Genomic DNA, 25638 nt, shown 5'->3' with positions numbered 1-25638 from the left:
TCTCATTTTGAGTGCTATATTAGGATTCCCCAATTTGAAGATAATATCCAATCTTACCATTGTGCTACGGTGAATAATGCTTATTTATCTCACATTTATGGTATGTTAAATTCATGGTGGAGTCTATCATGAATGTGAGAGGAGAGATCACTATTTTACAATAATCCAAGAGTATCTACAAATTTTTCATGTTAAAGAAAAAGTCGAATGCTATGTGATATGGCATAATCACCAATAGTCATATTGCATTCAATTATATTCATATTAAATTTTGAGTCGTCAATGATGCTATGGTACTAGGTATGAAAACAAATTTGTTAACGACTTTTGATATGCTCCTACAACTGATTAAGAAATTCACAACAAGTTGGATCAAATTGTTTGTGTGCCTTCAAATTGCAGTTTTTTTTTTTACACAAATGCATGAAAGTGGTAAGTCCATCATAAGCATAAAGATGATCATAAGTTCATATATTGACAAACAATTGAGATACTATGATAATAGATTCTAAGAGCATTTGTCCAGTTAGTAGATTCTAATAGCATTTGTCATTTATGAAAATCTAAACAGTTTATAGGATTCTAGCCACAAATATTCGGCATAAAATCTATGATGCAAAAATAATTTTGGTATCCCATAATAGAAACTAGAGAGAACTACGAAAACTTTTAGTTAGATGCACTCCAATTTTTTTTTAAGTTTTCCTGTTGTATTTATTATTTCAGTTTGAGACCAACATAATTTAATTATACTTTTTATACAAAGCTTAAGATCAACATACTTTTAGGCAAAATTTTCTCATGCATCATAGGATTTTCCGACTAGTTACTAAAAAAAGAGGTCCATATTCATCCAAAAAAAACAAGTTTATAGTTGCATTTTTATGACGGCATTTTCAAAAAATTAAAACATTAACAAAAATCTGAAAAAAAAAAAATTAAAAATTAAAAATTTGAATTTTTTTTTTCTTCCTTTTCAAACTGAAGGAAAAAACAATGACATGGGAATTTTACATTTCAACCAACCGAATAATAAATGATGGTCATCAAAAACTGAGCACACCAAACCCAAGCTTTGCACATTATTTTTGATAATTGGTTCACCCCGTATCAGATTAGATGCAGACCTTTTTCTTTCGACACAATAATTTAGCACCCAGCCAAAACTACAATAATGAAGTTAGCTGTATCTCACTATGATAAAGATGAATAATTGAGGGTAGCATGGTTCACGTTTTCTACTTTGTTGAAACTTTTGCTACCACGTCACAAAAATCCAAAGCACTTTTTCTTCGGCACTGGCGTTTGATTTGACACAAAATTGTCAGATAGAAAGATGAAGAAAACACAAATTCCAAAAGGTATTGAACAACGACTTTTTTGGATAAAGAAATGGAGGAGTCCGAATTAAAGTAAAGCAGAACTACCCTGTTAGCATTATAGCGATTTTGAAAAAGAGAAATTATAGCGATTTTGAAATTATGTTAGCATCACTCTTTTAATCAACTACCCTGTTTTTAACTTCTTTTAATCAAGTCTGTCTTTCTAATTTACTTTTTTTTCTCCCAAAAATAAATAAAAATCGTTGAGTCACATTTAAATGAATAAAAAGAAAACATTTTATCAAGTTCAGATATATTCAGTTCAGCAAGAGAGTAAAGAGTAGAGAGAGACAAGTAGGGAAGTAACCTCCACAATTTCCTTACCCCACCCTCTATCCCCTTCACAAATCACAACCATATTATTAATAAAGCGAAAATTTTAATGAATATCCTGGCATTTGCTAGTAAACTACTTTTAAAAAGTTTTTATGTGAAAAAAATACTGATATTTTGACGAGTTTTAATATAAAAGTGATATCATTTTTAAAAAAAAAATTGACTTATTAATAAATACCTTAATAAACTACCTTTTATATTGTTTTATGGGGACCAATTTGTGAAGAATTTTCACGCTTGAAAATGAAAGAGAGACATGGAGAGAGGTAAGGTAACCTCCACAGTTTCCTTATCCCCTCTGTCCTCTTTACAACCATACATTTACGTTGCTTTTGACTTACAAGAATCATCATACACCCATATGGACTTATTACAACAACAACAACAAATGCAAAGTAAAAAATCAAATCCTTATGTTGAGATTCAAATTAAAAAAAAAAAAAAAACCAAAACAAAAAGGAAAAATATTTAATTTTTTGATGGGTATGTCTCCCATTGTTCAAGAGTAACTCCGTCAATGCATCCAAGGAAGAGAGAAAAAAGTTATAACATAAAAACATATCACAAACTCCACTAAAAAACCATAGAAATTATATATTAACTTATTGAGTTGATTATAGATGCAAATAGTTTTTTCTTATTAAAAATTTTCAATTTGAAAGGTTAAAAACAATAAGTACATCTGGACATAAAATATTCAAATTTGAATGAAATGATAAAGTATTTTACATATTTTTTGTTTTTGGACGTCAAAAGAGAACTTTCATTCCAATTGTAATGGGATAGCGGTACAAAAATTCAAATAAATTCAGTTTATTTTTCTATTTAATTTATTTTTATTAATATTTAAAAATTTTAATGTATTTTTTAGTATTATTTATAGATTTTATTATACTATTTAGTTAATTTTTATTTTTATTTACAATACTTTTAACAAATTTTTTTTAATCTTAACTAAATAAGTGAATTCTAAAGGAGTTTATGTTCTTTCGACAGGATAATTAAGTTAGCATCCAGCCAAATATTTAAAAAAAAATAATAATAATGAAGTTAGCTGTATCCCACTGTGATAAGATGAATAATTGAGGCTAGCAGAACAACAGCAAGGCATATATGAAGTTAGCTGTATCTCATAATTTCCTTACCCCACCCGTACCATATATGGAAGCAACTTTTTTTTTTGGGAGGGGCCCGACGAAAAGTAAAGCAGAGCAACAGTCAGTGTCAGTGTGGAAAATTTGGACACGGTTGACAAAATTTAAGTGGAGTATGTGCGCAAAGGGCAGGTTTGAGTGAAATTATACGAAGAGAGTGCAAATTCTTTCAAAATGTAAGCAAACTAACATTCAAGGCTCACATTCGATCCATTCTTCTTCTTTTCGGTGAAGCGAAATGGCTGAGGCTGTTGTTTACGGTGTCGTGACAAGAATTGGTGACTTGCTCGTACAAGAAGGAAAATTCTTGTCCGGGGTGAGTAACCAAGTTGAGATGCTACAAACTGAACTCAATCTGATGCAAGGCTTATTAAAGGATGCAGATGCGAGGCAGGATGAATCAGAGACTGTAAGACAGTGGGTTGCTGAAATAAGAGATCTTGCTTATGATGCAGATGATATTATTGCGACTTATGCTCTCACAGTTGGATCCAGAAAGGGAGGAGGTGTACAAAAGGTCCTTAAGAGGTGTAGTTGCATATTTGATGAAGGAATTACAGTGCACCGGGTTGGGTCAAAGATTGAAGATATCAAGGAGAAAATTTATAGTTTGAAAACAAGTTTTGAAGGCTTTGGCATAAAAGAATCTATAATACAAGAAGGCGGGTCCAGTTCTTCGAATGAGAAGGGGCGAGAGGAAAGGGAAACATTTTCTCATCTTGAAGATGACCTTGTTGGGTTTGACGATATTCTAAAAAAATTGGTGGAGTTTTTGCTGAAAGAAGAGAAAGGCAAAGAAGTTGCTTCCATATGTGGGATGGGTGGTCTGGGAAAGACCACTCTTGCCAAAATGGTTTATAATGACACCAGAGTCAAGCAGCACTTTGACTGCTTTGCTTGGGTATGTATCACACAACAATGTCAAAAAAGACCTGTTTGGGAAGAAATTCTGATTAGCCTTCCCTCTAAATATCAAAGGAATAAAATTAAAGAGTTGAGTAATGCAGATCTTGTCAATGAACTTCGTCAAGTTCAGCAAACGCAAAAGTGTTTGGTAGTTCTAGATGATATTTGGGAAATTGAGGATTGGAGGATTTTATATGAAGCCTTCCCAGTGAATGATACTAGAAGTAAGATATTGCTTACCTCTCGTAAGAATGATGTGGCTTCGCATGCGAATCCTAGAGGTGTGCATAAATTGGAGTGTCTAAATCATGCAGATAGTTTGGAATTGCTTGAAAAGAAGGCAATATCTTGGAGATCAGGTATAAGAAATATCTAGCACTACTTTATTAAATTTTCTTTTTTTGGAAATATTAATTTGAAGAAAATTTTCTTTTCGCTTTTCAAATTAATTTGACATAAAAGAAGAGTAGTGGAAGGTGGTAAGCGCATAAGACTTAGGGAATGTTTGTAGACTATATTAGACAAACACAATTAGTTAATATAAAAGAAATTAAAAGACAAAATAAACAATAACTTTTTAATATTAAATTTTGCTAGATCTAGAGGAAAACATATAAGTGTGCATGCGTGTTTTTTCCCTTTAATATCAATATTTATTTGGAACTTGTGAATGTAGGGAAAATTATTGAATTCTTCGGGCGTACCATAAATACATATTTCTTCCTCTCATATGAATTTTGAGTTTTATTATAAATTTAATTAATGAAATCTACAGTTATACGAGAGAGGTAAGTACACATTTACGATACTTCGAAAGCACTCAATAATTACCCGTAAATGTAGAAAGTAGAAACTTAATCCCAAAATTATGAACAAAAGGTCGCCTCAAGGAAAAACAAAGAGGTCTTATTTTAATTTGATTTGGTATGGCTAACTTGCATTTGATGACATCAAAACATAAAATTTCAATATGACGAATAAAAGATAGAGAAATATTTCTTTAAAATATTTGAACAAGTAAATGTAAATGCTGGTTATATAATTTTAATAATAGATAAATTAATGCATATAAACTCGTTAAAACCCATTTGACAAACTTTAATTCTAGCTAAATTGTGTAAATAATTTTTGTCACTCTAGACATAAAATTGACAAATGGTCAAGCTTAAATTAAGTTCATATTTAAATTAGATGCAAACCAACTAATGATAATTCCAGAAACTGAATACTAATGCACATAAAATGAAATTAAAAAAAAAAAATCTGAATTAAGTTTAAGTGGATTTCAAATTAATTTGTGAAATTGGAATGGCCAAGCGCCTCTAGATGGGCTACCATATATTAGTATACCCTATAAAGTAAGTACTATTGACACAATAGTTTTACAACAATTTCACATAAAAGTCCAGAAAAGTTGTTACTAGTTTTCATCTTAATCCACTATTGATATCACTTGTCTTCCTGCTATTACCAGCTTGTAAGAGGTGGCACAAACTTTAGTTTGGGGGTTCAAATGAACCCCTAAGTTGGCAAAAAAAAATGAAACAATTTTTTTGACCTCCCAAAATAAAAATTTGATCACCTTGAATATGATCCATTTAACAATTTATTTTTGCTAATGAAGTTACAATTAATTTATACTTTTGACCAAATCGGTGACGATGAGTGGAGTGGCTAATTTTGATGTGCTTTTAATTGTTATTTGTTAAGTGTGGATCAGGGCGTGGGCCAATTAGTCAGTCAATGGATAATAAAATGTTCACACTAAAAGACAATTAAACTATTATAAAATGAGTGATTCTAAAATAAATAAAACAAATTAGATAAGAGACATGAGATAGGGTAGTGATTGAGTGAAGTAAAAAACAAATGTTAACACAACAAAAATTTTCTTAATACAATTATAAAGACCAATAGTTGCTAAAGTTGAGTTGAATTGTTAAATAAAATAATTATAAAGAGTATATGGATTATATTTGGAGGTTTTTTGAGATTTGATTTTAGAGGGGACAAAAATTACATTTGACACTCACATTTACATTACATGTGGACATATATGTATAGTAATTGAGACTGATTAGGAAAACAACAATGTGCATTTTCTTAAAAAAAAAAGAAAAGGTAATGAACTTTGAAATATGTATGGAGCATAAAATGAAAATTTGTCTTATGTCAAAATTTTGTTTTCCAATTGTTCATTTACTTTGGTATTAATTGCAAGTGATAACTCACAAAGAGGAAAAAAAGTACTGAATGTTAAATCAAATAATTGTTTGAAAACACTTGGCATCAATTTTAAATCTTTAAGAAAATAAGAACTATAATAAGACCATGGCTTTTTTTTTTTTTGGAGAAAGACTATATATATATATATATATATATTCATTTATAAATAATAGTTGCACTTCAAAGCCTATATATTAGCAAATTACATGATCGATTTGATTTGCAGCAAATGTTTGACAACTTTTTTTTTTCCTCCCCCTTTCCTTTGAATGATTTCTTATCAGTATTTTTCCAAACTTAGTTTCCTTTGTGAAGTTATTTTCTTCTTTGAACAAATCATTATAAATATTTTAATTAAATGTTCTACCAACATGGAATAAATGAAAGTTAGATGTAACCTATTTCGTGAGCTCAAAATTGATAATGAAGATTGGAGACTAAAGTACGAGTCACAAGATTGTGGGACGTTTACAATCTAAAAAACAATGTTGTAAAATAGTTTGTGATTGTAGCATTAATCTTTTATGATTAGTTTTATAAGATTTTACATCAGAAGCAATTAATTTAGATGATGAAATTCTTGCTCAAATTGAGTCGCTTTCGCAATAAGTGAAACAAAATCTAAGAAATTATTAAAAAGAAGTTTTTAACAACCCACAATCAAGAATATCAAAAATAATTGCATGCTTGCATTAGTGGAAACAATTAACTATTTGTCAATTCACTCAAAAAATAGATTCATATTCTTAATTATATAAATTCTAACGATTTGCATTTCCTCTCACTTAAAAAAAAATGCATTCTCTCACTTTCTAATCACATGTAAATGGTATAGTCCTCCCAAAAAAAAAAAAAAAATTGTATAAATAAATGAAATTTGATTCTGACCAAGAGTTTTTGATGAGCAAAAAGCCATAGTATAGTCTATATGCAAGGAAAGTTCCCCAAGTGGTTCATCTCAAGGCTGTCAAGTCTTAAAATATAGTTTTTTTATTATTATTTTAGTTATTGATGTTGTGGTAATCGTTGTTCAAGAATAACAAAATTTTTTGTTTGTTGTTGGCTTTCCAGACTCTGAGGCCAAAACTTATATGAAGAGGTTAGGGAAGGAAATGATTGAATATTGTGGAGGTTTACCATTGGCAATCACTGTACTTGGAGGTCTTTTAGCAACAAAGCAAACAAGGGAAGAATGGGAGGATGTGCATAAACATGTCAAATCATACCTTCATGAACAACAAAACTTTCAAGTCAACAAGGTGTTAGCTTTAAGTTATAATGATTTACCTTTCCACTTGAAACCATGCTTTCTATATTTAGGTCATTTCCCTGAGGATTTTGAGATAACAACAAAAGAATTGATTCGAATGTGGATGGGTGAAGGTTTTATATCACAAGTTCAGCACAGAGGAGGAAGAGAGGATACAATGGATGATGTTGGAGATCGATATTTAAGGGAGCTAGTGCAGAGGTGCATGGTTTTAGTGGGGAAAGAGGGCTCATTGGGAAGGATCAAAACTTGCCGAATGCATGATCTTATGAGAGACTTTTGCGTATCAAAAGCCCAAGACGAAAATTTTCTCCATTTCACCAATGCTCTTTCCATGAAACAGCATGAAGCACAAATTGGTAAAGTTCGAAGACTTGCTATAATATCAAAATCAGGTGATAATTTTATCGAGGGAATTAAATTTAATGAATATCCTTACCTTAGGTCTCTTCTCCACCTTTTGCCTTGGAATCAAGAATCTTATTTTAAAGAGTCCCGTTTCAAGAAATTCAAGTTGGTTAGAGTCTTACATTTAGAAAATTTTAATAATCACATAAGAAAATTACCTAAAGACACTGGAAGTCTCATCCACTTGAGATATTTATCTCTGAAAGGAAGTAGAATAAATGAGGTGCCATCATTTATTGGCAATTTGAGGTGCTTGGAGACACTAGATTTGCGGATCGACTTCGAAGTATCATGTTGCATTTTAATTTTTGTAGTACTCATTGTCAGAAAGACTAGTTTGTACTCCATTTCCTTCCCGAGAGTGCCAAATGTGTTTAAGTATATGAAACAGTTGAAGCATCTTTATTTACCCCATGTATATAGAGTACGTGGTAAGTTGGAACTGGCTAATCTTTCTTATTTGCAGACATTAGTCAATGTTCAGCCCAAAACCATTCAAATTCCCACATGGTTTGAATTCAACCGTCTGCGGGTTCTTAAAGTGGGGAATAATACCCAAGATGCAATGCAAATGCTAATATCAAAATGTCCACTTGTAGAAAAGCTAAAGCTATATGACCCTATAGCGAAGCCATTTCACCGTATAGAGAAGCTTCCAGAAGCTCACCAATTCCCTCCAAATCTTGCCAAGTTGACCTTATCGAATACTCGTCTTGGAGAAGACCCAATGCCAACCTTAGAGAAGTTGCCCAATTTAAAAATCCTCTGCCTTGAAAGTTGGTGTTTCATAGGGAAGGATATGGTTTGTTCTGAAGGAGGATTTCCTTTGCTTCAGTATCTTCTCCTTGATTACTTGTTCTTAGAGGAGTGGAGGGTGGAGGAAGGAGCCATGCCCAGTCTCTGCCATTTGACAATTGTACACTGCAAGGAATTGAAGACTATTCCAGATGGATTAAGGTTCGTCACAAGCCTCCGGGAATTGGAGATCAGATACATGCCGAAGCCATTCAAAGATAGGCTTGACGAAGGAGGACTGGATTTTGACAAAGTCAAACATGTGCCTTCCCTTGTATTTCAAAACTGTGACAGGGAATGATAATCAAGGTATAGTAATGAATTCTTACATATTTGATAAATTTTAGGGCGCTTCTTTTCTTCTAAATATCTCTCTCCAATCAATTCAAAATTTCCCCGATAATATTAAGCAAAATATTTCCGTAATGTAAGGGTATTTCTTGTTTTGATTAGAATGAAGCTCTTATCTATTATTTTCCGCAATTTACACACTTATTCATTAGCTTCTGAACCCACAACCAATCTCTCCATTATATTACAAGCAAATTCTTTTCTGTTTCATCTTGTGGTGGTCTCTTGATTTTTGCCACTGTTATTAACAGTTTGTTCTTTCTTTTCTCCCATTTTTTTGGGGTCTTTCAACTTTCTTTTCATTCCTACAGCATAAATATATATTGGTTGGTATCAGTTATACAATTTGAAGAATATGGCTGCACAAACTCATTAAACATATTCTCTGATGCCTATGTGTAGTGATGTAAAGAATTGTTTGTTTGGTGATGGTACTCTGCCTTGTGGTATTTTGTTGGCTGGTTTGTTTTTGCATCAGTGTTGCTTTCCTGTTTCGCTTTGCTGGCTTTGCTATGATTGCACTCTTTGTTGATGTATTCTGTTGAATAAAGAAAACCAATGTATCATTGGAGGAGTAAAATAATTCTTCATTTAATGTGGGATTCCTCATATTTCTTTAAGTTATGTTTATCTCACAGCATTTTAAATGTATATTGTTTATTATGAAGCAAGTTCAGTCTGTCATTGTGTTAAGCAATAGCACAGTATCTTATTGATATGGGAATATCAATTAGCATGGACAAAAAATCAATGCTTTCTCCGTATCAATATAGTAACTAAAACACTAGTTATGCTAGATGGAACTTCTATTCCTTTTAGATTTTTTGCCATAATTGGAACTCTATAAATTCAACATTACATAATCAGAGTAGTAATTAAGAAGCAATTTGGTTGTTCTTAACAGTAATTTAAATAGTTCTAGTTGAATAGTGTTGGGTAAATATGAGTTGTAAAATGCTTATTGTATACTAGAAGATGAGGTTCTTATATAGTTATACTATTGTGATTAGTGGGGAATCATAGCCTTTGATTTTGTAGGATATTTGTTTTTGAAAATTTTCTATCAAGAGTAGTATCAAATGTTATTTATGTTCTCCATTTCTCAGTATACCCATAATTAATGTTTTAGGCGAGCCTTGAGTTGATAACAATATTGGAGTTTAATTTTTTTGCAAGCATTCTAGTGTTTTTAACTTGGACAGCTCAGCTTAGTTTCACTCTAACCTCAAGGATTGTAGAACTTTCTTTGCCTCCATTGGCAATGAGAAAAATGTGAGATTTTACCTGATGGCAGGTATTTTTGGAGTATAAAGATCCCACAAGATTGTACATGGGGCTGCAAAGCTGTCCTAAAACTGAGAAGTGAGGTTAGGAGTTTCATAATGTTTGAAGTTGGGGATGGTAGGAGGTTTTCTTATGATATGATAATTAGGATCCTGCTAGGATCCTTTTCATGAAGTATTGCTTTAGGATTATCCATGGTGCAGCAACTAAATATGAGGCAAAGGTGGATTCTCTTCTGAAGAACAAAATAAGGGTTTGGAAACCTGCAAGCTCCAAAGAATTAATCACCATACAATGCCAGTTGTGTTTGGTTGAGATTAAAGATGAAGATAAAGCTAGGTGGTCTGTGACTAGATCAGGTTGGTTGCTCTTGTGCAGCCATCTGCAATGAACATAATGCTAAGGCAGATTAGGTGGTGTGGTGGAGACTCTGGTGGTTTAACCTTGCTATCCCCTGGTTCTGTTTATTAGTTGATTAGGAGTCAAAAACAAATTGACAGCTAGAGAAAGATTTGCTTAGTGGGGTTATACTGGTAGCTGCATGTGTGTGTTTTGAGAGTAGAGATCATCTTTTCTTAGAATGTTCTTTTGCCAAGAGAATCTGAGACGCTGTCATTATGCACTGCTTTGTTTCAGAGGCTAAGTGCAACTGGCATGATCTAATGAGCTAGGGCATTACCAAGGGAGAAGCCTGAGATTATCTATTTGTAAGCTTGCCAATTGGGCCAATCTGTATTAGGTTTGGTCTCGGAGAAATGCCATTATACTTAATGGGTTAGTGTGGCCTGAAGAGCAGATTTTGAGAGGAACTTAGAAGGATGTTAGAGGTTGACAGGAATCTTGAACCAAATATCATTTTTGAACAATACTCTGCTATAAATTGTTTTGTTATTCCATGTATTTGTGTGTATTACTGATGTTTAGGAGGTGTTTTGTTTTGGCGTGAAAGTTTCTGTAATCTGTTCTTACTCGAGTTTCTGTTGTGTTAATTTGTAAGAATCTAGTCTCTTGGGATAAGGTTTGGGATTTAATTGCCTCTATTGTATTCTTTAGCCTTGGGTTCACTGTCCCCAGTTCCTGTAGTTTGCCTAGTTTTTGTCTAATTTGTTCTCTATTAATAGTATCCTTTACTAATTCATCCGAGAAAATAAAAATTAAACTAAGATTAGCTAAATTATTTAGTCATTCTTAATATAAATTTTTTTTATTATTATAAATTTACATTCTCAGATTGTTGAAATTGTAGGAGTCATGTTTGCTGTTAATGTCCTGTGAACTATTGTGTTCTTCTATCTTCTTCTACATCTATCTTATTGAGCAACAAAAAAAACCTGTCATCACTCCTTGCTTCTAGACTTCTATTGGTTGCCTCTATGGCCATAATGGTTGTTTGTGTTTGTTCATCTATCTTTTTTATATTTCCGTAAACCTCTAGACATAAGACTCAAAGTTGATTGAAATTCAGTTTTTTATTTTTAAAAAAATATAGATGAAAAAAGAACTTCACCGCTATCATTTACAAGGGGTAAAAATTGAATTGCAATTTATACACTTATTTATTAGGTTCTGAACCCACAACTTACCTCTCCATTATATTACAAGAAAGTTCTTTTCCACTTTATCTTGTGGTGGTATCTTAATTTTTGCTGCTTTTATTAACAGTTTCTTCTTTCCTTTTCTCCTCTTTTTTGGGGTCTTTCTATTTTTTTTTTCCTGGTCCTTCTACTTTCTTTCCATTCCTACAGCATAAATAAGTATTGGTTAATGATTTGATGTCTACAGTGTATTTCATTTTATTTCTTTTTTTATGTTTTGGGCTTAATCATTCTCCTTCTGTTTTTTGGCAGGTGAGATCATTTCTGGTCTGCAACTAGTACAGGTGAGATCATTTGAAGGATATGATTGCACAGGCTCATTAAACATATTCTCTGATGTGTATTGTTTATCTTACAGCATTTTAGATGTGTGTAGTTTATAGTGAAGCTAGTTCAGTTTGTCCTTGTGTTAAGGAGTGGCACTGTATCTTATTGAGCTAGGAATATCAATTAGCATGGATAGAAATTGTTGATAGATAATCAGAACGCTATAAATTCAACATCATACATAATCAAAGTAATCATTAAACAGGAATTTGGTTGTTCTTGATAATAATTTATCTAGTTCTAGTTGAATAGATTCTTAGTTGAATATGAGCTGTAAAATACTTCTTGTAAACTAGAAGATGAGGTCCTTATACTATTGTGATTAGTGGGGAATCATAGCCATTGCATATGTAGAATTGTTTGTTTGGTGATGGTACTTTGCCTTGTGATATTTTGTTGGCTAGTTTGTTTTTGCATTAGTGTTCCTTTCTTGTTCCACTTTGCTGGCTTTGCTATGATTGCACTCTTTGTTGATGCATTCTTTTGAATAAAAGGAAATCAATATATCATTGGAGGAGTAAAATAATTCTTCATTTAATGTGGGATTCCTCATATTTCTTTAAGTTATGTTTATCTCACAGCATTTTAGATGCATATTATTTATTGCGAAGCTAGTTCAGTCTGTCATTGTGTTAAGCAATAGCACAGTATCTTATTGATCTGGGAATAGCAATTAGCATGGACAAAAATCGCATCCTTTTCCGTATCAATATATTAACTAAAACACTAGTTATGTGCAATTGAGAAAGAAAAAATTATGCAGACAGTGTTAGATGGAACTTCTATTCCTTTTAGATTTTATGCCATAGTTGGAACTCTATAAATTCAACATCATACATAATCAGAGTATTGGTTGTTCTTAATGGTAATTTAAATAGATCTAGTTGAATAGTGTGTTGGGTAAATATGAATTGTAAAATTCTTATTGTAAACTAGAAGATGAGGTTCTTATGAAGTTAAACTATTGTGATTACTGGGAATCATAGCCATTGCCTATGTAGGACATATTTTTTGGAAAATTTTCTATTGAGTGTAGTATCAAATGATTAATTATGTTTTTGATTCTCAGTATACCCATAATTAATATTTTTGTGAGCCTTGGGTTGATAACTGTATGGGAGTTTTATTTCTTTGCAAATATTTTTGAATTTATAACTTGGACAGCTCAACATAGTTTCACTTCTCTTCAACCTCAAGGATTTTTGAACTTTCTATGCCTCCATTGGCACTGAGAAGAGTGCTAGATTTTACCTCATGGCAAATATTTTTGGACTGTAAAGGTCCCACAACATTGTGCATGGGGCTGCAGAGCTATCCTAAAATTTAGAAGTGAGGTTAGGAGATTCATAGTGTTTGATGTTGGGGATGGTAGAAGGCTTTCTTATGACATGATAATTGGGATCCTACTAGGATCCTTTTCATGAAGTATAGCTTTAGGATTGTCCATGGTGCAGCAACTAAATCTGAGGCAAAGGTTGATTCAGTTTTGATGAACAAAATAAGGGTTTGAAAACCTGCAAGGTCCAAAAATTAATCAATACACAATGCCTGTGTGTTTGGTTGAGCTTAAAGATGGAGATAAAGCTAGGTGGTCTGTGACTAGATCAGGATGGCTGCCCTTGTGCAGCCATCTGCAATGAACATAAAGCTAAAGCAGATGAGGTGGGATGGTGGAGACTCTGGTGGTTTAACCTTGCTATCCCCTGGTTGCCTTTGTTGGTTGATTAGGAATAAAAAAACAAACTGACAATTAGAGAAAGATTAGCTCAGTGGGGTTATACTATGGCTGCTTGTCTGTTTTTTGGGTCCTATTTTCTTTTCATTCCTACTGCATAAATATGTTGGTTGATGGTGTAAATATAGTTCTAAATGTTATTTTAATGAGTTCATGTTACAAAATATTTCATTTTAATTCGTTTTTGATGTTTTGGGCTTAATCATTCTCCTTCGGATTTCTTGCAGGTGAAATCATCCATGGTTTGCTACTGGTATGGATTGGTGTCAGTTATACAATTTGAAGGATATGATTACACCTACTCATTAAACATATTCTTTGATGCCTATGTGTAGTGATGTAAAGAATTGTTTGTTTGGTGATGGTACTCTGCATTGTGATATTTTGTTGGGTGGTTTGTTTGGTGATGGTACTCTATGTTGTGATATTTTGTTGGGTGGTTTGTTTGCATTTGTGTGTTTGTTTTAGTGTTGCTTTCTTGTTCTGCTTTGCTGGCGTTGCTATGATTGCGCTCTTTGTTCATGTATTCTGTTGAATAAACAAAACCAATATATCATCAGAGGAGAAAAATTATTCTTCATTTAATTTGGGATTCCTCATATTTCTTTTAGTTATGTTTATTTCACTGAATTTTAGATGTATTTTGTTTATAGTGAAGTTAGTTCAGTCTGTCCTTGTGTTAAGCAGTAGCACTATATCTTATTGAGCTAGAAATATCAATTAGCATGGATGGAAATCACTTCTGTTTTCGTATCAATATAGTAACTAAAACGTTAGTTATGTGCAATTGAGAAATAAACCATTATTCAGGAAAATTATGTTTGATGGAGTTTTTATCCTTTTAGATTTTATGCCATAATAGGAATTCTAGAAATTCAACATCGATCATATATGAGTGGAATAGTGATGGGTTAATATGAGCTGTTCTATAATAATTTTTAGAAGGAATTTGGTTGTTCTTAATAAAAATTTAAATAGTTCTAGTTGAATAGTGTTGGGTGAATATGAGCTGTAAAGTGCTTCTTGTGAACTGGAAGATGAGGTCTTTAGGTTTTTATGCTATTGTGATTAGTGGGGAATCATAGCTATTGCATATGTATGACAGTTTTTTGAAATTATTTTGTTGAGCATAGTATCAAATGATTATTTATGTTTTCCATTTCTTAGATTACCCGCAATTGATGTTTTGGGCAAGTCTTGAATTGATAACCATACAGGAGTTCAATTTTTTCTTTCCAAACATTTTAGAGTTTATAACTTGGGCAGTTCTGCTGTAGTTGTACTTCAACCTGAAGGATTGTAGAACTTTCTGCCTCCCATGGCAATGGAGGAGTTCTAGATTTTACCTCATGGCATTAGTTATCTTTTCAGCTTAGTTTGTCATATTTATAAATAAAACCAAGTATAAAGGCAGGTGTTTTGGACTATAAAGGTCCCATAAGATTGTACATGGGGCTGGTGAGCAATCCTAAAACTAAGAAGTGAGGCTAGGAAGTCCATAAAGTTTGATGTGAGGGGATCGTAGAAGGATTTTCTTATGACATGATAATTGAGATCCTATTAGGATCCTTTCATGCAAATATGGCTTTAGGGTTATCCATGATGTAGCATGTAAACCTAAGGCTAACGTGAATTCTGTTTGAAGAATAAAACATGGGTTTGGAAACCTGCAAGGTCTGAAGACAGTCATCATACAAAGCCAGTATTGTGTTTGGTTGAGCTTAGAGATTAAAGATGAAGATAAAGCTAGGTGGTCTGCTACTAGATCAGGCTGCTACTCTTGTGCAGCCACCGGCAATGAACTTGGAGCTGAGGCAGATGAGGTGGAATGGTGGAGAATGTTGTTGTTCAAATTTGCTATCCCTTGTCTACCTTTACAGGTTGGTTGGCAATAAAAAAATAAACTGACAACTAGAGAAAGATTAGCTCAGTGGGGCTATACAGCCTATACTAGTGGCTGCTTGTGTGTGTTTTGTAGAGACTGCATTGAGAGCAGAGATCATATTTTCTTAGAATGTTCTTTTGCCAAGAGAATCTGGGAAACTGTCATTGGGTATTGCTTAGTTTCAGAGGCTTAGTGCAACTGGCATGATCTAATGAGCTAGGGTATTACCAACTTGATAGGGAAAATCCTGAGATCATTTTTTTATTGGCTTGCTCATTGGGCCACTGTGTCTTATGTTTAGTCCCAGAGAAATGCCATTATACATAATTGGTCATTGTGTTGTGAAGAGCAGATTTTGAGAAGAATTAAGAAGAATATTAAGAGGTAGATTAGAGTCCTAAACCAAATTCCAAATGTAATAATTGAACAATATTCTCTACTATAAGCCTATAACTGGGGGGAAAGATTCTAAATATCATTAAGAGGTGTACTATTTTGGTGTAAAAGTTTCTGTAAATTGTTCTTAAATGTCTCTCGTTTTAATTTGTGAAAATGTAGTCTCTTGTGATGAGTTTTGGGCTTAAATTGCCTCTGTTGTATGCTTTAGCCTGGGCTTCACTGTCCTGTATTTCTGTAGTTGGCCTTGTTTTGTATTCTCTGTTCTCCTTTAATAAATTCTTTAATTTTTTTTGCTGAAAATAATTTCTTTAATATCTCATCAAAAAAAAAAAAAAAAAAAAAAAACCCTCAGATTAACTGTGTTACGTAGTTGTTCTTAATATAAAATTTTGCATTATAAATTTATATTGTCATCTTGAAATTACTGGAGCAGTCATATGCTTCCTTTTAAAGACGTGAACTATTGGGGTCTTCTATCTTCTTTTGCTTCTATCTTATTGAGTAACCAACCTTCTTGCTCCCAGACTTCTCTTGGTTGCCTTTGCAGCCCTGACAGATGTGTGTTTTCTTCTATCTCCTTTTCATATTTCCATAAACCACTAAGCATAAGATTCATGGGTCATGAAGTCCACATCGACAATAACACATTTTGTACCCTCATAGATACTTGATAAATTAGGAACAAAGGCGCACTTGTATTCAACATTCGATTAATAAAAATCTGCAATTAAAAAGGAAAAATACTCCAGCAAAAGAGAAATTTGAAAAAGTTTGCATCCTAGAGAGGTTATAAAGAAGGTGATTATAGTGGGCTGCCATGCTTCCTTCTGTTATGTTTACTGGTGAATAAATGTTAAGGTTTGCAGTGAGAAAAGATGCTCCAATATAGGTAGTTTGTATGGACCTTTACACTATTAAATCTAAAGACCATGGACTAGTTCAAATTACAGAATGTAACAAAAATTTGAGCGTAGTATCAAACGATAAAGATGAACTGGATGAGTTTGAAAATACATTTGGGCTGTGAAGTAAGAGAATTTCAAGTGCAACAAAAAAATGAGGCCCTGATACCATTATAATTAGTAAGGGTTTATTAGCCATTACATATGAAAGATAGATGTAAAAAAATTTATTTTGTGAGAATTGTATCGAATGATAATTCATCTTTTCTGTTAGTGGCAGTGATTAATGAGTGTGTTACTAGAACTAAAGATCTTTCACACAACCTTCCCCCTTTCATCTTTAGATATATACACCTATGGTTGACATTACTTTAAGCATTGAAATATTGAATTAATAACTATGAGGAAGTTTAATTTCTTTCAAAAAATATGACATACAAACACTATTTAACAGTGTTTGATACTAGGAGACTCTACAGTAGTTGTATTTCAACCTGTGCATCACTTCTTCATCCAAAGGTTGTAGAAATTCTTTTGAATCTCATGTTAAAAGGAGTGCTACATTTTTATTCTCAGGGCAGTAGTTGCATAGAATTTAAATCTCTTTTCTGCTTCTAATAGTTTCTCATATTTCTAAATAATCCAGGTATGCATTTTCTTTTATCTTAGATTAACAGCATTATCTGATCATTCTTAAATATTTCTGCATTATAAGCTTACATTCTCAAATTGTTGACATTACAAGACAGGTTATGTTTAAAATCATTGTCCTGTGAACTTATTGGGGTCTGCCATATTCATTTGCATCTTTCCCTTTGTCAGATTGTGTTAACTTGGTTTTGCTTATGTGTATAAGTTGAAATTTATTTGTTAGAATTTTGTCTCCTTGGATGTCTCCTCCTTAATTTGGTCTACAAGGAGAGATCAAGCGAGTAAAGACTTAAGATTGCCTCCCACAACAATCAACTGATTAAGGTTTGTTCATTTATACTGAATGGTGGTATCCACTGAGAAGGAATTATATGAGTCACTAGGCCCTGTTTGGGAGATAAGTTTTAGCAACTTTTTTCACATTTTAAACTATATTACACACATTTCAATACATTTTTTTCACCCACATGTATATCAAATATATCCAAACAACATAACTCAAACTACTCTCCCAAACACCCCTAAGTAAGCCACTTATTAATTTTTATCACCTTCAGGCCTAAATGTTCAAGTCATTGTTTATCTTCATCTTGCCAAATAGCCAAAATATTTGTTCTCACCCAAATTGTAGGAAGCTAATTGTATCCAATGTTCTGTCTCACCTACACATTTGGTAGCCATGCGTTAGAACTTGGAACATGAGAGCTCTCGAAAAGAGTAAGTCTTGAGAACTAGTAAACTCACCTGCAGAAGATCTTTGGTAAGTATTGAGGCATCAGAAACTTATGGTGGAACTCTCTAGGACTCAATCTGATATTGTTGTGCACTGGCCAAAAATGCTTTAAAAAACTACAAATTCGACAAAGTCACTTAGTCACATGCTTATTATGATTAGCAGTGTCAATTTCCCACGGCTTGTTACGCACAATATACACACATTTTATTATTTACATGTAAAATATTTGCAAGAAAATATTTTCATTTTACGGTGTTTGACAATGTACATGAAAATACTGTGTAAAATATTTTCTAGTGGTTAGCACAAAGTAAAATGAAAAAAAAAAAAAAAAAAAAAACTAATAAAAAATTAGAACATTGTTTTTATTAACTTCCAAAAAATACAAAGAGACGGACAAGGGATCACTAGAGCTAGTAAAAAATACGGGTTTTTACTTAATTTTGAACAAACTTTCTGCCAAGATCTATAAAAGTTTTTGCTCACTTTACAACAAACAAATTCATTTACTTTCTAAAGTGAAGCTGACGTTAATTTCTTATTCAAAACGTTGGGCAAGTAGCAATATTAAATTAGATTGTCTTCAGAAAGCTGGGCAAGTACTTTACTCTGTAACACAAGAATAAGTATACGTTCGTCCACCATCCCGCATACAATAAGATGCTCAAAAATTCCAAAATTGGCTTTATTTTATAGACCAAGTTGAGATGATAAATCAATGACTGTTGCTCCATAATAATATAGCCATCATGATAACCTCATCTGGCTCAACATCACTCACTAGCATCAAATTAAAAAATTCCAATGCCTACTCCGCACAATTATGCACCACATATCCATCAATCATTGAGGTCCAAGTTACCACATCTCTCACAAAACTTTGATCAAACAAATCCAAACACCCACGTTCACCATAAAAATGGACCAACCCATTTCACACTACCAAATCCGAATCAAAAGATTCAAAACCCATCTTCCAAACCCAGCAATGAACCGATATGCCCTCTAAAACTGTACAAAATTGCTTGCACGCCTTGAGCTCAAAAACGAAGCTCCGACGGTCCATTTCAACGCATTCTTGAGCCATTTGACGAAAAAATGAAAACCCCATGGTGGGAATTTTGGCTTTATAGTAGCCCTTGATCATAGTGTTCCACATATAAGTATTGGGCCTTTTTTTTTTTTTTTTTTTTTATGGGAAATCTGCAATTTCATTTACTGAGAAAAAGAAGTACAACAGGGAGCTAAAACAAGGGAAAAGAGACTTAAATACATTCCTGCCTAAGTAGATTTTGAATACATGGAGGATTCATCCCTTTCCAAATCTGAGATTCCCCACTAGCTCTAGCCAGCTGAGCAAGCTCATGAGCTGCCCTATTGGACTCCCTTTTCAAGTGCTGAATTTTCCAAGAGCGAAAGTCAGAAAGAGCAGAAAGAACTCCCTGAAGAATATGACCAATATTGCCATTTAGCTCCTTCTTTTGGACAAATTGCATAGATAAAGCGTCTGACTCAACTATGATGTCCGTGAGGTTTAACTCCTGAGCCAAGAGCACTCCACATTCCAAAGCAATTGCTTCAACTTCTTCCACTGTGTAGTGCACAGGGAGAACCTTGCTAATGGCAGCTATGACCGAGCCATCAGAGCTTCTTATGAGTGCCCCAATACTCGAGAGTCTATGGTCTTGAGAGGTTGCACCATCCACGTTGATTTTATAAAAACCATAAGGGGGAGTTGTCCACCCAGGTTGCTAGGAAAAACAAGTTGAGGCCGACTGGAATTTGCAGCATTATAGTCCTGATATAGCCTTTGAGCCGACGCCCAAATATGAAGGGGGGGTCTAAAGCATGCCTCATGAATGACTTGGTTTCTGTTATACCAAATAAACCAGACTGTAGAAAATAGCACTTCAAGATCTTGAGCAAAACCAATGTTAAGCAGTTCAAGAGCAATATCAGAGATGTCATACATAGTGTCTTGCAACTTAATGGGGCAATCGGTCCAATTACTCCAAACTTTAGCAGCGGAAACACAATGAATCAAGGCATGAGAAGTGCTTTCGCTGCTTTGATTGCAAAGAGGGCAAAGATCTTCCACAGAAATTCCTCTTGAGCGAAGATTTTCCATAGTTGGAAGGGCATTCTTGCAAGCCCTCCAAGCAAAAATTCTGATTTTGGCAGGGAGGTTTAGATGCCAAACTTTTTTCCAAAGTGGGGCTCTTACATCACCTAAAGATCATTTTCCACCCTCATGTGCATCAACAATATTAGCTGCAATGTGATAAGCACTTTTTACAGAGAAGTCCCCCCTTTTGTTTCCCACCCAAATAAATTTGTCCTCAGGGAGAGAGAAGCTCAATGGGATTCTTAGGATAGTCTCGGCTTCAAAAGGCAGGAAAAGCTCTCTAACCAAATTAATCTTCCAACTCTTAGAGCCTTCATCAATGAGTGAAGATACCATAGGGTAGTCATCAAAGTCCCTTGGGCGAGAGATTACCTTGTATGTAGTTGGAGTAGGCAACCACTTGTCATCCCAAATGTGTATCATTTTACCATTTCCCACTCTCCATCTCGTGCCTCTTCGAATTACCTCCAAGCTATTATAAATGCTTCTCCATGCATAGGAGGGGTTGCTACCAAGCTTGGTTTTGAGAACATCTCCATTAGGGAAATATTTAGCCTTGAAGATTTTTGCCACTAAGGAATTTTGGTTGGTGAGGAGCCTCCATCCTTGCTTAGCTAGCATGGCTAAGTTAAAGGCTTGGAGGTTTCTAAACCCCATGCCCCCTTTGAGCTTTGAGTGACATAATTTTCTCCATCCAATCCAAGCAATTTTAGATTCTTGCAGCTTTTGGCCCCACCAAAATCTTCTAGTGATACCCTCTAGCTCTTCACAAAGTCCCTTGGGGAGTTGGAAACAACTCATTGAATATATGGAAATTGCCTGGACTACAGCTTTGATAAGAATTTCTTTGCCCCCCATAGAGAGGATTTTTTCCTTCCACCCCGAGAGCTTTCTTCCAACCCTTTCCTTGATTTCTGCAAAGATTTGAGATTTTGATTTCCCAATAAGAGAGGGGAGACCAAGATACTTGGAGTGCCTAGTGTCTTGCATTGGACCAAGAATGTTCATCACCTCATCCTTAGTTGCTTGAGTGGTGTTTTTGCTAAAAAAGACTGAAGATTTATTTGTATTTATCATTTGCCCAGAAGCAGCACCATACAAGTCAAGAATTTCAATAAGTTTTCTACACTCTTGCTCCTTGGCTTGGCAAAATAGGAGGCTGTCATCAGTAAACAGCAAATGAGTTACTCTTGGGCATCCACGACATATTGAGATTCCATGGAGAGCTTGATCCCTAGCAACTTCATTAATAAGCGCTGAAAGACCTTTTGCACATAAGATAAAAAGATATGGGGACAGAGGGTCACCTTGACGCAAACCTCTAGTAGGCATAATACAACCATGAGCAACACCATTAATGAGCATAGAATAAGAAACAGTAGTGATACAATGCATAATAAGCCCAATCCATTTTTCATGAAATCCTAATTTTTCCATGACAGCTTCAACAAAGCGCCACTCAATCCTATCAAAAGCTTTACTCATATCAAGCTTTATAGACATAAAACTATCCTTGCCATCTCTCTTATTATTCAGATAATGCATAATTTCAAAAGCAACCAAAACATTGTCTGTAATCAGCCTTTCAGAGAGGAATGCGCTCTGATTTTCAGATATAATACAAGGCAAGACAGTTTTTAGTCTATTAGCTAAGACTTTTGCAGCAAGCTTATAGGCCACATTACTAAGATTGATTGGCCTAAATATGGACATCTTTGATGGATTCTTAACCTTTGGCACAAGAGTGATATTGGTTCTATTAATTTCAGCTATAGACATGTTTGAATTAAGAACATTAAGAACCATGTTTGTAACATTATTTCCTACAATACTCCAATATTTTTGATAAAATATAGCTGGCATACCATCTAGTCCCGGGGCCTTGGTGGGGTTCATTTGTCGAAGAGCTATTAGGACTTCCTTCCTTGAAAACTCCTTAATAAGCTGTTGATTCATTTCCCAGGTGACTCGTGTGGGTATAGAGCTTATTACCTCTCGGATTCTGCTAGGACAGGAGGTGGTGAAGAGGTTTTCAAAATATGATAAGGCAGCTGAAGCTATACTCTCATCTGTCTCACACTAGATTCCATTAGCATCCCAGATTCCATTAATGGTGTTTTTCCTTCGTCTTTTAGAGGCACGATGGTGGAAAAATTTTGTGTTCCGATCACCCTCCTTTAGCCAAAGAGCCTTTGAACGTTGACTCCACATGATTTCCTCACTATCCAGAAGATCACTTATCTCCTTTCTAAACCTGTTTATTTCTGCCCCATAATAGCCATCCCTATCTCGGAGAATTAGAGAATTAAAAACTTTCCTTTTGGCTTGGATTTGTCTCGACACATGACCAAAAACATTTCTGTTCCAATGTGATAAATCAGCTGCACACCTTTTAAGTCCTTCAGCCAAGCCATCGGGGCTATTCATATTAATGCTGCTTTCCCAAACATCTTTAATAACCTCCCTGCAATCATCCCTCTTCGTCCACATTGCTTCAAAATGAAAGCGACGTTTTTGAAGAGGTCTGGCAATAAGAGAATCCGAGATTAAAAGCACACAATGATCTGATGTGGAGTCAAATAAATGATGGACTCTTACCTCAGGAAAATGGTCACACCAACCAGTTGTAGCCAGAGCACGATCGAGCCTCAAGTAGATTCTGTGGCTTCCTTCTCTATTATTACACCATGTAAAATCTGGGCCACTATAGCCTAAATCCTTAAAACCACAACTATTTATGGCATTACGAAAGCCATCCATCTGTTGTTGGGATCTTATCACTCCCCCAAGTTTTTCATCCATGGAGACAACCTCATTAAAATCTCCAAAACATATCCATGACAAATTATATCGACCATTGAGATTTTCCAATAGCTTCCATGATTCGTGTTTTAGATGAGCTTCCGGGTGACCATAAAAACCAGTAATTCTCCACTTAAAACCAGACGACGATTCTGTAATTATGGCATCAATGTGATTTTTTGAGTAACCCATGATCTCTAATTTTACATCCTTCTTCCATAACATAGCAAGCCCACCACTTTTCCCATCACTTGGAACAATCATACCATCAAAAATCTGAACCTTTCTTTTTATTCTTTCCACACCAGCTCTTTTTAGTTTCGTCTCCGACAAGAAGACGATCTTGGGATCCCACCGTTGCACGAAACCACACACCACATTAACTGTCCGGGGGTTCCCAAGCCCCCGGTAGTTCCATCCTAGGCAAATCATTGCTCTCGGCGGCGCTGCCCAGCAATCGCTGCCGTTTCATTGAGGGAGATAGCGTTACCTGGGGGCTGTACTACACAGACTCGCTTTTGAGGCCTGACTTCAGTTTCCTTAGTGGCTTCAAACTTTATCAAACGTTTAACTCCTACTTCAGTTTTATGGGCTGACATTTCTTCTTCTTTATTTTTTCCTTTTCCACGGGCTAATTTCTTCCAGCTGCCCTTGCTCTTAATTTGCTTATCTTCATCTTGGACCTAGGCTGGCAAATCAACTCCATCAGTGGCCATATGGGCCGCTCCTTGTTTCATTAGGCTGGTGACTTCTTCCATATCAACACTGACTTGTTTAATTGGGCCCATTTGTGATAGGAAGCCTTTAGGCCCTTTTGTAATATCAGCATTTGGCGCACTCAGCTGAGTACTAGACTTTGCACTAGGTTCTAGAGTGCTCATTACCTGTTCGGAGCTGTCACCTTTTGCCCGATTTTTCGCTAATGGCAGTCTTGTCACACGTGTACTGTTACCAATTCCACAGACTTCACCTTTACCAACTCTTGGATTCCCGCCTGCGTTTTCAAAACCCCAACTGCTTTCCGAAGTATGAACACCCGTCTCATCGATCACCTGACGGAATTTTCCACCTGTTTCCCGTTCCTCGGAAGCTTCAGAGGCTTCTCGGCTTCCATTGCTAGCAGCCTTGTCCCTAGTGACTTCTTTCACTGTCCATCCTGCTTTTAACCAGTCTCTATACTGACGAACAACATTTTGCCAGTTAGTGGATGTTGGGCAGTGTTTATCATCATGCCCAAGCTTCCCACAAATGAAATAGACTGTAGGAAGCCTTTTGTACTTGAAGGAAAGCCAGATACGTTAACCTTCAGTGCTTGTAATATATCCTCCCCTTCGTAGCGGCTTGTCAATCTCCAAATCTACTCTAACTCTCATAAATTTGGCCTGATCAAATTGCCATGAGCGCTTATCAACTTCAATAAATCTTCCTATTTTACTTCCAATATCCTTCCCTGTTTCTTGTGACATGTGCTCAAATGGAAGTCCCCAAATTTGGACCCAGAAGGGCGAGTGGGTGAAAGTGATATTTGTAGATGAAAGCTCCTTTTTCCATCTGCAAAGCAACAAGAGATTATTATCAAAACACCAAGGCCCACTCTTCTCAACCCATTCTAGTTGATACTGAGAACTAAACTTAAATTGAAAAATGTTATTTCCAACATCAACTATCCTCATATCTGAACCCATTTTCCATGCTGATCTAAGTGTGTTCTTCAAAACTCGCTGGTTCTGTTGCTGATCTGAGAGAAGACGCCCAAAGAGACTTAAGGAGCATTCTTTAAGAAGGTCAGGACTGTTTGTAACTGTAATGAGGATGTCTTCCTCTTCTTCTTTAGTGAGCTGCAAGTTCTGGAGGCTATGGAGAATAGCCTGATCCATAAGACTGGAGAAAATTTTGGCTACTGCCTTTTGGGAATTTAGGCGGCCAAGATACAACCCTTAGGAAAAAGACAACTATGGAGAAGTATTGGGCCTTTCAATCTGAGAAAAAAGCACACGGGCATATTGAATGTCACTAGAATGAGCTAAAGCGCAAAATGCTAAGACACAACGGTGCCTCGTTCTTGCCAATGGTGCCTCAGACCTTGGAGCCGGTGATTGGTGGTGGCTGGGTTTTTTGGAGAGAAATTTGAGAGGGAGATTTTGAGCATGAAAGTGACTATGGGAGGGAAGGAGAGATAAGTATCAAGTGCAAGGGAGTGAGGAAATCTAAAATGTTTTACCAAAGTTTGAAGTGTAAAATATTTTACATAAATTTGCTTAGGTTGATTTGGTTGACTGAAAATATTTTACTATAAAATAAATATCGTAAAATTTAAAAATATTTTCATGAAAATATTTTATACCGAAACAAACGGAGTGTAGTCACAT

The 25638-nt window shown here is 34.8% G+C and overlaps 3 protein-coding genes across 4 annotated transcripts in view; 1 reads left to right on the top strand and 2 right to left on the bottom strand.

The window, feature by feature from the left end:
• The first annotated feature begins 2912 nt into the window (after nucleotides 1–2912).
• The window catches only part of LOC142644726 (putative disease resistance protein At1g50180), a 51858-nt gene continuing 29132 nt past the window's right edge, over nucleotides 2913–25638 (top strand). Inside the window, exons 1-4 of one of the 2 annotated variants that reach the window (XR_012845980.1) lie at nucleotides 2913–4137; nucleotides 7076–8786; nucleotides 11960–11991; nucleotides 13997–14222. Coding sequence is in view for 1 of the 2 variants with exons in the window: in XM_075819305.1 (XP_075675420.1) it covers nucleotides 3111–4137; nucleotides 7076–8778 (2730 nt within the window). In the remaining variant the exon portion in view is untranslated. Of the gene's footprint in view, nucleotides 4138–7075; nucleotides 8787–11959; nucleotides 11992–13996; nucleotides 14371–25638 lie in introns of those variants that run through there. The other variant, XM_075819305.1, reaches the window with a different exon arrangement.
• On the bottom strand, nucleotides 19608–20470 carry LOC142644441 (uncharacterized). The gene is made up of 2 exons (XM_075819058.1): nucleotides 20195–20470; nucleotides 19608–20093 (listed from the first exon to the last, which is right to left on the bottom strand). The coding sequence occupies exons 1-2, from the start codon at nucleotides 20468–20470 to the stop codon at nucleotides 19608–19610; spliced, it is 762 nt and encodes a 253-aa protein (XP_075675173.1).
• Nucleotides 22547–23701, bottom strand: LOC142644440 (uncharacterized). Its single transcript, XM_075819056.1, has one exon. It carries the CDS (start codon nucleotides 23699–23701, stop codon nucleotides 22547–22549), a length of 1155 nt encoding a protein of 384 aa, XP_075675171.1.

The sequence above is a fragment of the Castanea sativa genome, chromosome 7 (genome assembly GCF_040712315.1).
Source record: "Castanea sativa cultivar Marrone di Chiusa Pesio chromosome 7, ASM4071231v1".
Classification (NCBI taxonomy): domain Eukaryota; kingdom Viridiplantae; phylum Streptophyta; class Magnoliopsida; order Fagales; family Fagaceae; genus Castanea; species Castanea sativa.
This window is presented reverse-complemented; position numbering and strand designations above follow the sequence as displayed.